At 38.7% G+C, this 12,452-nt stretch overlaps 1 protein-coding gene across 3 annotated transcripts in view; it reads left to right on the top strand.

Annotated features, from left to right (window-relative positions):
• The window catches only part of atr (ATR serine/threonine kinase), a 53,852-nt gene extending 41,400 nt beyond the window's left edge, over positions 1 to 12,452 (top strand). For all 3 annotated transcript variants that reach the window (XM_031902386.1, XM_031902385.1, XM_031902384.1), the window contains exons 35-47: positions 87 to 260; positions 394 to 536; positions 1,591 to 1,688; positions 2,197 to 2,429; positions 3,360 to 3,494; positions 4,003 to 4,209; positions 4,724 to 4,867; positions 5,489 to 5,639; positions 6,434 to 6,590; positions 7,482 to 7,635; positions 7,961 to 8,112; positions 10,687 to 10,792; positions 11,894 to 12,452. In XM_031902386.1, the coding sequence (XP_031758246.1) occupies positions 87 to 260; positions 394 to 536; positions 1,591 to 1,688; positions 2,197 to 2,429; positions 3,360 to 3,494; positions 4,003 to 4,209; positions 4,724 to 4,867; positions 5,489 to 5,639; positions 6,434 to 6,590; positions 7,482 to 7,635; positions 7,961 to 8,112; positions 10,687 to 10,792; positions 11,894 to 12,067 (2,028 nt within the window). In that variant the 3' untranslated portion in view covers positions 12,068 to 12,452. The remainder of the gene's footprint in view (positions 1 to 86; positions 261 to 393; positions 537 to 1,590; positions 1,689 to 2,196; positions 2,430 to 3,359; positions 3,495 to 4,002; positions 4,210 to 4,723; positions 4,868 to 5,488; positions 5,640 to 6,433; positions 6,591 to 7,481; positions 7,636 to 7,960; positions 8,113 to 10,686; positions 10,793 to 11,893) is intronic.

Genomic DNA, 12,452 nt, shown 5'->3' with positions numbered 1-12,452 from the left:
AGACAAATTTGTCATACTTTATTGATTTTAATGAGTCATTTTTCAAAGTGTTGCTAATAAAGAGCTTGTCTGAAACTCTTCTACAGGGTGATGTACATCAAGCTCTCATTGTTCTCCAGAAGGGAGCAGAACTGTTCCTGTCAAATACCATCGCTCCACCAGAACAGCAGCTTATCCATGGCAGAGCCATGCTGCTGGTGGGCCGATTGATGGAAGAGACTGCCAACTTTGAAAGCAATGCTGTGATGAAGAAGTATAAAGTGAGTCTAGTGTCAAGAACAGTATGGAAGCTGCTTGCTTCATATTTAGAAAGGCTTGAGAGTTGTCAGTTAAATTATCTGCAGTGCTGCCAAGTTTTATAGTTTATGCACAAATGTGTTTTCAACCCTTTAGGATGTAACAACACTGTTGCCCGAATGGGAAGATGGGCATTTTTACCTTGCCAAGTACTATGACAAACTGATGCCAATGGTTACTGATAACAAAATGGAGAAGCAAGGAGACTTGATACGATATATAGTACTTCACTTTGGAAGGTATATGTCATATTATTATTTATATTATTAACAAATCTTTGCTTGCATTTCTTTAATTATATAGTTTAGTTCTGTGTGCAACAGGCTGTATATATTTTAAGTCAAACTCTGCAGGTATTTTATGGGCAAATGCTGTGTGCTAGAGTTCAGGGTTCTGAGTAATTTACTACTTAGTACCATAGTCCAGTCTGATAGAATATACAAGCATGCAGTAAACTGTTATGTACTTACTCTTATATTCATATAACAATTTAAATTTATGTATATAGGTTAAGGGCAGAGGTATTCAACATGATATCATTTATTACAATCCATTAGCTGTTTGGAAAGTAACTTTTAACTTACAAGTGTAACTAAGCTTTGTATAGTTTGCAGTTAAGGGAAAATGTACTATAACTATAAGTATGGTTTTAAAATTATATGTTCTTATAGATTTACATTTATTTGATTTTATTTGGTTCTTTCCTTATAAGTAGATAATAGGTTATTAGTTTCAGTATTCATTTTTCCGCTTTTATTTAATCCAAATGGTAACTGTTAAATAGGAATTCTTGATGCTTATAGTAACATCACCACTGTTAGGGTAAAATAAATAGTGGATTGGTTTTCTTTCACTTACTGATTGTACTGAGACCATTTATTTTCTTGCTCTTTTCTGTAACAAGCTTATTTTTACCGTTTATACCAAAGGTTTTCAGTCTTTGTAAATTCAAGCACGATTGTGGTAAAGCCTTAAGTTAGCCCTTCCCCCACTAAGGTAGGCTATCCCGCATGGGAATAGATGGCTGTACCAGTCCCCCTGTACAAGGTTATGCTAATGTAACCTATTGACTGGGCTCCTATCCATTACTTGGCCTCACACTTTCCCATCAAACAACTCTGCAATGCTAAGAATAGCAAATATGCAGTTATTTGTTGTACTTTTCTAAAACTGATTTTTTGCCCTGTGATTAAAATATTTATTGCTGCTTCTTCCTTCACTGATCCCCTGTATGTTGCTAGAGGTAATATTTATATTCTTTTCCTTTGTAAATTGCTAACTCATTTTTCCCAGGTCCTTACAGTTTGGAAACCAGTATATTTATCAGTCGATGCCACGTATGCTTTCGCTTTGGCTGGATTTTGGAGCTAAGGTCTATGAATGGGAAAAAGGTATTATTTCACTGCTTTTTTTCCAATTATATTTTCAACATTATTTGGCTTGTTCAACAATCCTGCTAAAGACACATGTTTTCCAAACAACCCTATTTTTGAGCAGCCTGAAAATGCTATCCAACTCACTAAGAAAGGCTTTCAGCTTGCTACGTATTTTTACAGAATAGCGACTGGTGTTTATAAGTTCTGGGGCCTTAGCCGATAAAAATAGAACATTTTAAGGTTAATAAGTCTTATCCTGATAGTCCTGGGTGTGTGGCAAAGTATATTTCAATATAATGGTAGTAAAAGTGTGGACTGCAGAAACTGGGCTCAGTGGGCAGTACATTCTTATTGGAAGCTTGGAGAGAACTGTGTCCAACATAATAAGAGAGCAGGCACCAGAAACATGAACAAAGCCGCTTACATTTGTTCGTTATCAGCAGAGAATGAGAACATAAAACTAGGAACTTACAAGTGTGAGCCCCCCGGCCTCCTTAATGTAATTATTGAACTTCTCTTCCAGCTGGTCGTGCGGACAGATTGCAGATGAAAAATGAATTAATCAAAATAAATAAGGTGATTTCTGACCATAAAAACCAACTTGCTCCTTATCAGTTCCTCACGGCTTTCTCACAGCTAATCTCCAGAATATGTCACTCTCATGATGAGGTGTTTGCCGTTTTGATGGAAATTGTGGCAAAGGTATTTGTGGCATACCCTCAGCAGGCAATGTGGATGATGACTGCTGTGTCTAAGGTGAGTTTGTTGATCTCACAACAAAGACAGTGAATACTTAGGCAATCAAGGCTTTTCAGTTTTTTTATTTGTGAGTTATTTTACAAATAAGAAAAAAACAGAATTTACCTCCAGCACTTTCGCAGTTAGAAAGTAATGGCTGGTTTCTAAATGGACTAGCTATTTTCTAACAAGGAAGGGTGTGTATATGCTTATTATATGTAATTAATAGTGAACAATGAAGGATAATTAGATATTTAAAGGGGAACTTCAGCTTCTGAACCAAAATTTTTTAAAGAGCCCCACACAGCACAGAAGCCCGCTGTAATCTGTTCCTTCAAAAAATAAAAATAAAATACCATTTAAATATGCTGAAATCTAGATGCAAAACAGTTCTCTTTTTGCATCATTTAAAATCCTGACAGGGGAGGAGGGACTAAAACATTGATGTAACAACGTCTCCACAGCTTACAGACAGCATGCAGAAACTACATAACCCACAATGTATTGCACTGCTCATAACCCACAATGCATTGCAGTGTTCCTTTCCTTATTGACATAACATGTGCAGGAGATTGTGGGATTTGTGGGAGTCAGGCTGAGGTCAGTCGACTACTGTTACACTTTTTTCGTATCTCAGAGTAGTCAGCTAAGCAGGAGAACAGAAGGCTAGGGTTAGGTAACTGTTCTAAATCATATTATTAAAATAAAAATGAAATTGCTGCATATTTTTTAATGTATATTGCAAAGTTGCTTGAAATTATGTTTAATTTTAAAAAAGTTTAAGTTGTGGTTGGGTGAAGCTCCCCTTTATATGATCAAGTGATGTTATATTTAAATGATATTATCTAAATTATATTATCTATATGATATTATCATGGGCTAATATTTTAATGATCAAGATGTGAAAATATAGTCTGGTTATCTAAAAAAAATAGTTTGTTTCTACAGTCGTCTTATCCAATGCGTGTAAACAGATGCAAAGAAATACTCAATAAAGCCATACATATGAAGCCGTCCCTAGGAAAATTTATTGGAGATGCAACTCGCCTCACTGATAAACTGCTGGAGCTTTGCAATAAGCCGGTAACTACTGTTATTAAAAGTCTTTTTAAAAAAAATCTCTTTTTTCTCATAACCAATACATATGGAGATGGCATTAATGATACACTTGACTCAACAAGTATGGTCAAGCATTATGGATGCCTTGATTCTGTTAATGCAGATTTACTTATATACTCTCAATGGACACAGATACCTTTCAAGGACTGTGTCAGCTTTATGAGAATTCCCTTTATGTCTCTGGCTGTAGAATGTCATTATAGACAATATATTTTTAAAATAATCCTGTATGTATTTAGATGACATGTGACCTTGTAAAAGAAGATGCCATCAGAATATAAATAATCTATACTGAAGGAAGGAGTATATTGATGAAAGCCTCTTCTTTTTGAATTGGGGATAAAAAGAGTGTTATACTTCCCATTTGATTTTGGTTTTTATTTAACAGAAGTTCCCCTATGAGTTCACAAATACTTTTTAATGTCCACAAATATTGGCATGTATAATGTTATAATGGTTGTTCTTGTTGCAGGTTGATGGAAATACCAGCATCCTCAGTATGAATATCCACTTCAGAATGCTGAAGAAATTAGTAGAAGAACTAACATTTAGTGAAATCCTTATTCCTCTACAGTCAGTAATGATTCCCACCCTACCCTCTACTGCAGGAAAGCGCGACCATGCTGATCATGATCCGTTCCCTGGCCACTGGGCTTACATTGCAGGCTTTGATGACGCGGTAAGAACTGATGAGCTCTTTTAAAGAAGCGAAAACAAAAAGCAAATTTGAAACCTGCAAAGAAAACAACAACGCTTACAGTTTTAGCTAGTTTAGGTTGCACTGACGTGGCCAGAGTATTTATTAGCAGAATTTATTGATAACCAAACATAATCATTCAATTTGAGACTGTTGTTCCTCAATTGTACAGAGCACTGAGGGGTGTTATGGGGGGGGGGGTTGTTATAGGAAATATAAGTTTATTTTTAAAGATGTCTGGAGAAGGTCCTGAAATGTTAAATTGTTGACTTGTATTTACTGTAAGGTTTATAGCACAGCAATTTGTCCCCTTGAGTTGCAGGGAAATGCCTTGTATGTGGCAGACACTTCTGCTGATAGTGGAAGACCTCATCATTTTGCTGTTTTTGGAGATAACCACCTTCTGTATCAGCTGCCCTGTGTAATGTTTTGTGTTGTCTCTCTGAGCTGGCTATCAGTCTAAACACAGTGCTGTTTTGCTTTTAATTAAACACAGGTAGAGATACTGCCTTCTCTCCAGAAACCAAAGAAAATTTCTCTAAAAGGTTCAGATGGGAAATCATACATTATGATGTGTAAACCTAAAGATGATCTTAGAAAGGATTGCCGGCTGATGGAATTTAACTCTTTAATCAACAAGGCAAGTGACACCCAGCAATTTATTTAGTCAGGGGAATGACATAAAATAAGAATACCCTCTTCTACCATCTCTGTCTTAGGGCTCTGGTACACGGGGAGATTAGTCGCACGTGGCAAAACTCCCTGCTCGCGGGCGACTAATCTCCCCGAGTTGCCTTCCCCCTGCCATCCCACCGGCGAACATGTAAGTCGCCGGTCGGGATGGCAGACGCGGCAGGGCGATTTCGGGAAATCGCCGAAAAAGCCTCGCGCGTCTGCCATCCCGCCGGCGACTTACATGTTCGCTGGTGGGATGGCAGGGGGAAGGCAACTCGGGGAGATTAGTCGCCCGCGAGCAGGGAGTTTTGCCACGGGCGACTAATCTCCCCGTGTACCAGAGCCCTTACTGTCTTTCATTTCCTGTACAAAGGTATTGTTTAGCGGTCCTGAACATAATTTTTTTAATTTAATGATAAATTTGAGCAGTCCTGTAGCTATTGACCTACTGACATAGGATTTCTTACCTATCAATATTGAAACAATTATGTATTATAAATATATATATATATATCCAAAATATTCTAAACATACAATGTTCACCTTTATTTGAACCTCTTGTTATAATAATGTATTGCTTGAGCAGTGTTTACGTAAAGATGCCGAATCACGAAGGAGAGAACTTCATATACGGACCTATGCTGTCATTCCACTGAATGATGAATGTGGAATAATAGAGTGGGTGAATAATACTGCAGGATTCCGGAACATATTGATCAAGCTGTACAAGGAAAAAGGTACATAAAATAACCCTTTCAAGGGAATGAAAATGATCTAAAAGCATTGTGTAGGCATTGCGCACCAGCCATAGTGCCTCAATGTCTTAACTGCAATTGTAGGGTTATGGTTACAATAATGGAATATATACAGATGTAGTCCTTTTACAGTTTTGGCTGTCTGTGTACTGGTTCACTTGACACTTTTGCTGTTGTAAACTAAAAATATCATAACAAACAGATAGAAAAGGACTATTGCCCATGTCAATAGCTCAGATTTTTTTATTCTATTTAGAGTTACTTAATTTATATTTTTAGCACAGTCTTTTACTTCTCAGATATGTGTTTAGGCTAGTGGCACATTAGGTAATCAGCCATCTTAGCTCTCTTTTATCTTGCCCCACTAGGTAAGTGACCAACCATGAAGCAGAAGGCATTCATAGACTCCTTAGGGCAATGGCACATGGAACGATTTCAGGCATTTTGAACTCTGTTTTTACAAATAATCTATTGACAAGCAATAGTGGCCTGGAAACTTGCAAGACAAAATCCAGCATAAATACATGATTAAGAAGGAAGTAAATAGAAGAGCAATATCAGGGAATAGATGTCTACTGAAAAAAAGTACTTGTTAAGCTGGACTAGCAGTAGTGCCGTTAGCAAGTAAAGCCAAATTATTACTAGTGCTTGGCATAGGGATCAGATATCATATCATTGCATTTAATAGCACATATAAATGGGCAGATAGGTCAGTCTATTGAATTTGAGTGACAGATGCACTTAGTAACTTGTACTTTTATTTTTACCTTTGACAGGTATATACATGGGAGGAAAGGAACTCCGGCAATGTATGCTTCCCAAGGGAGCACCGCTGCAAGAAAAGCTGAAAGTCTTTAAAGAGGCTCTGTTGCCTCGTCACCCCCCTTTGTTCCATGAATGGTTTTTAAGAACATTTCCTGATCCTACTTCTTGGTCAGTAAATATATATCGCTAGTAACCTTATTCTTTACTACAGGGGTACACATATCTACACTGTCCTATATGTATTGTTTTGTTGTAAACTGTTAGCATTTATACCTGAAACCATGACTATTTTTAGTAAAGTAGTAAAGTATTAGTAAAGTATTGTTCTTTTATTTATATAGTGCTGACACATTTCTGCAGTGCTTTACAGGCAATATAAATCAGTCCTGCCCTAGTTGAGCTTACAATCTAAGTCCTGTTCACACTAATTATGGTTGATTTGAGCAGAATCCAAGTAACCTTCCCCTATGTTTTGGAGTGTGGGAGGAAACACTAGTATCTGGTGGAAACCCACACAGGAAGAATAGAAAAGCTTCTGTCCGTTAGTTCCCTAGTTGGAATTGAACCTAGAGACCCAACACAGCAAGGCAGCAGTGCTAACCTTTGTGGCACGGTGGTGCCTAAAAGAAACCTTTCTAAACATAAATAAAAATTCTGTAGCGTTTACAAAATTGAATTGATCTTCACTATTTCCCCCTATTCCCCAGCAATCTCTCTCTCTCCTTATGTGTCAGTGTAATGAATTAATGCTAGATTTTGATGGACAGTTAGGTCCCTATGCTTCAAAAATCTTAATGTTGTGTATGCACTCAGAAATAGTGCTTTAACCCAGGTGCAGGTATACTGAGTGGAATTTGACATATAACTGCATACGCGAACAGTTTTGCAACAAATTCTTCTTTGTGTGCCAGCACCTGGGCCGATGCAATGGCTCCCCATGCAGGCACAACAATAGGGGTGGATTCTCGGGTGGCATTAGCCTTAGGTCAAATATATCACTTGGCTTGCCACCACTTTTTACTTCCTAAAACGAGTCCATTTGACTTTTTCTGTTTGCAGGTATAACAGCAGATCAGCCTATTGCCGTTCTACTGCTGTGATGTCTATGGTAGGTTACATACTGGGCCTAGGGGACCGCCATGGAGAGAACATTCTTTTTGACTCACTTACTGGGGAATGTGTCCATGTGGATTTCAACTGCCTCTTTAACAAGGTAAGCTTTACATAAATATGAATGACATTAGTATAGGAGAAAGTGTTAGAGGGCCACTAATATAATTGAACCTGTAGTTTATATAACAATATGTCCAAATGCATGGACATTTGAATCATGCTGTTTAACCACTATACATTTATTGCTTAGGTACTAGTGAAAAAATGACTTAACCTTGTGTTATTTGTACTTTACTGATATAATTGGGTATCAAGACAGAATACACTAAAAAATTAAATGGTATAATATAAAAGGTAAATATTTGATTAAAGTATTTAGTTATAGATTGCAGTTGTGTATAAAGGACAAATTTGTTTTTAATTAGGGTGAAACATTTGAAGTTCCAGAGATTGTCCCCTTTCGCCTAACTCATAACATGGTCAATGGTATGGGCCCCATGGGGACAGAAGGACTTTTTCGACGAGCATGTGAAGTCACTATGAGGTTAATGAGAGACCAGAGGGAGCCACTTATGAGGTAATCTTTTAGTGGTTTTATTTTTGTATCCGTTATGTGCTGCAAGTAGGTCGGCACCAGCTATTATTGTGCAAAAACATTCCAACTCACTTATTCTCACTTAATCTAAATCTAGTCATGGCTACAGAGGGCTGTTTGTTGTAAATAATTAATGTGAAGCGCTGTGTAACTTGCTGTGTTTTTCATACAGTTTACTGGATTTTTTTTCTTAATATTTTTTTTATGTTTGGTCAGAAGTATCAGTTGGATGCTGTAGAGAACTGAACAGTTTATGGCCACCATTAGTGGGTTGCTCCAGGCAAAATCCCACACCTCTAAAGGTCCCCATACACGGTAAGATCCGCTCGCTTGCCGAGATCGCCAAGCGAGCGGATCTTCCCCCGATATCCCCACCTACGGGTGGGCGATATCGGGGAGCTTGAAGTTAAAAAAAAAAATAATCCGATCGTTTGGCCCTGGGGCCAAACGACCGGATTATGTAGGTGGCAATGGGGCAGTCGGTTCGGGGACCGCATCAACGAGCCGATGCGGCCCCCGATCCGACTGAATCTTTTATCCTGGCCGATTGATATCTGGCCAATTTCAGGCCAGATATCGGTCGGCCAGCCCGCTCGTTTCTGCCCCTACATGGGCAGATAAGCTGCCGAGTCGGCCCGTGTATGGGGGCCTTAATAAATTGAAATTACTTGTACACTATTAGAGTTTGCGAGACTCATGTTTTTTCATTTTCAAACACAAATTACTCTCTTGTATCCTCTCGTATGCATACTCAAGCTTCCACCCCCCTCTCTCTCTCATTCGCACAGATCTCTCACAAAGGCACATGCTTGCTCCCTTTCTCAGACACACAGAACTCTCTGCAGAATCAGGCTTTCTCTCTTACTCTCTCACAGTGGAAAATCTATCAGGACAGCAATATAAACACACTTTTTTCTTTCAGTATCTCTCTGTCTGTTGCTCTGGGTTTATTGGGTGGCTGCAGTTTCTCATCTCGCTAGAGCTAACAAATAAGCAGAGGGCATGTACGAGGTTGTGATGGAGGCACTGGGAGACAGATGTTGGCCTAGGTTTTGGGGCTGTACCAATTAGCAGGTACAATATCTAAGCAGAAGGGTCCAGATCCAGACTCTATAACAGCACCTATTCTTCTTGGAAGGCTTTCCACTATATGTTGGAACATTTACTAATCCACGAATCCGAATGCGAATGGGAAAAATTCAAATTGGAAACGAACATTTTGCAACTCGAATTTTTTGCGATTTTTTTCGTTGCCGTTACGACTTTTTCGTAGCCATTACGACTTGCGCGAATTGTCGCGACTTTTTCGTAGCCGTTATGATTTGCTTGTATATTGTCGCGACTTTTTCGTATTGAGCGCTCGTAAACGGGGGGCAAACCTTTCAGACTTTGCATGATTTTAGAAGCCTCCCATAGTACTCAATGGCACTCTGCAGCTCCAACCTGGCCCAAGGAAAGTCACGATACTGAAGCTTGAATGAATCCGAAACTTTCGTACTCTGCGCGACGGCTACGAAAAAGTCGCGACAATTTACAGAGAAATCGCAAAATACCGATCATTACGGAAAAAAACGCATTTGGACGCTTTTCGGACATTCATGGATTAGTAAATGTGCCCCTAAGTCTAAGTTAGCTGTGATGGCATGTACGAGGCCACAGGAGGGCACCAGCAATATATAAAGCATATCTATAAGAAAACTCTGCATGGATTTTAATGCATGGAACTGTAGTGAATGGTATATATGTTTAATAGATTAGGTGTTGCATTAGTTGAACATTACATTCCCTTCAGTATCAACATGTTTGTACAGTAATCTTAATTTGTCGAAAATCTTAGGCTTATGGCACACCAGATATTTAATACTCTGTTAATGTCATTGAGTGTAATTGCAACTGCCTGTCGGTTTGTATTCCCTCTTGGGCTTCTACATGTATATTTCAGGTCCCAGTGCTTTGCAAAAGTGTGCATTTTTGGATCTGAAATCTAGGTGCGACAGTCAGTTGCTATTAGGCTTAGGGCACATGGAGCATTGACTCCATGAGAAGCTTGGGTGCAGGCATATGCAGCAGAGCAGAGGTTGGCCCAAAAATAAGAAAGCCATTATTTTCGTCCCGACCTCTGCTCCACTGCATGTGCCTGCACCCAAGCAGAAGCTGTACTTTTCATTGTGTTTCATAGAAATTACAATGATCTTGTGTAAGGGCAAGGGCAAACGGGTTTATTGTCAGCCTGCAGATATGAACAGGCTGACAAAACCTGTACGCTTGAAAAAAATCTTCCTGTGCCTGCACCTAGAAGCATTGAGTGCAGGCACACACAGCTAATATCTGTTAACAAAAGCCAGACTGGGTGTTTGTGGGTGGATATCGGCTGCGTGTGTCTGCACCCTGGCGAATTCAGTGCTTCCGGGTGCAGGAACAAGAAAAATTTTAAAGCATACTGGCAGGTTGTCAGCCTACGCTTATCCAATCCACCTTGTGTGACCTTACCCTTATGTGACAGATGCACATCAAACTGCCATAGGGTTAAAATGGGGTTGTGTGTGTTTATTGCAGTGTGCTGAAACCCTTCTTACATGATCCTTTGGTGGAATGGAGTAAACCAGCAAGAGGGGGAAGTAAAGGTCAAGTCAACGAGACCGGAGAAGTGGTGAATGAAAAGGTTGGTGTTGTATAAAGTTATATATGTACCTCATGCCGTACAGTATATAAAGGCTCATTTCATTAATTTAAGAATAAGCTTTCTGGGAATGCACAGGTATGTATGAGCACAGAAAAAAAAATCTGCTGCTGCACACCATCTCCTGCTTCTCTCTGCATTCCCAGAAAGCTTCTTGTCTGTCAGGCAGGCACAGAAGGCTCTCCTCTTTGACTGCTCTGTAGTCAGAGAGATAGGGAGCGCTGAACAGGAAGGTAGGGGGGGCTTCATGCTTGTAAAAACAATGTAAAAAGCTACTTGTTGTACCTGTTAAATCACTTCTTTTGTCTATCTGATCAGTTTTCTGAAGGGATGGGAATGGCCTATTTTGAACCTGACAAAATGCTTACATCATCACTTCCAGGCTTTGCTTTTGCTTTTTCCCTGTTGGACCCTTCTGCACTTCTAACCAGTTGCATAAACTGAAAGGCCATTGGTTAATTTCTCCCTTGCAATGATTTAGGCAAACAGACTCAGCATATTGCAAATCTAACATACTGTTATGTTGCACATTTTATGTTAACTATGTATGTTGCAAAGATTGTTCTATTAATGTGATCTGTGATTTGTGAATGTTGTCCAACAACCCCTTTAAGGTGCGGCTCCTACAGCAGCTCAGTGCTGCATCATTTGAGATACATGAAGTTAAAAAGCTTGTAAGTGCACCCCCGTGTCCTGCCTTACATTACAGATTCAGATTGTACCAAAATTCACTAGCTAGTACAAATATATGTGCTAGTTTGTGGAAGGGTGCAATTATGCTGTACTTCTGGGGAAAACGATTTACAAAAAATGTGAATTGAGCTTTTTTTTGTTTTTTTTATTTTTTGCACTTTAACACAAAATGTCTAATTTATTAAACAAATGCAGCCTTCTGATTCAATTTAAAACTTGCACAGTTAATGAACATTGCCAACTACTATACAGAACTATTAGCAGTGATCAGTAAGAATGTCCTTGTCAATTTGCTCTAAATTGCACTGTTGCTGTTTCTCTAGAAAAAATCCTTTTAAACTAGAATGACCATTATTTGTTTTGTTTTCTCACTTTCTTACTTTCTGTTAGGCCAAAACACATGTTCTTGACATAGAGCAGCGGCTACAAGGTGTAATTAAGACTAGGAATCGTGTAAAGGGACTTCCGCTCTCAATTGAAGGACATGTCCATTATCTGATCCAAGAAGCCACAGATGAGAACCTTCTTAGCCAGATGTACTTGGGGTGGGCACCGTATATGTGATGTTGCTCATGTGGAACATCTCTTGTTCTGTCAGATTTTGAATAAGTACATTTGTAATTAACTGTAGATGTATATTTGTTAGAATACGTGTTCTATCATTTCTGGGTTGAGTTACAAGCATATAAGGAACAAAATATGGAAACTTTAAATGTTTTCCTTTCAAAAAGGTTTGAAAATGTCTGCTGTTTTAGGCAGAAAATACCTGTTTATGTTATTACAATAGAGTACGATAGTTACAATACATTACAGTAAATGGTTTTCTTTTGCTGGAGATGCCATGCATCTGTTAAAACATTACAATAAAACATTTTGTATAGTATTTTCTGTATAATATGTTTCTGTTTTGGAACACTTTTTTGAAAAATAAATAATTTCTAATAAGGTT

Source organism: Xenopus tropicalis, chromosome 5 (assembly GCF_000004195.4).
Source record: "Xenopus tropicalis strain Nigerian chromosome 5, UCB_Xtro_10.0, whole genome shotgun sequence".
In the NCBI taxonomy this organism is placed as follows: domain Eukaryota; kingdom Metazoa; phylum Chordata; class Amphibia; order Anura; family Pipidae; genus Xenopus; species Xenopus tropicalis.
Note: the sequence above shows the minus strand (reverse complement) of the source record. Positions and strands in the feature narration are given on the sequence as shown.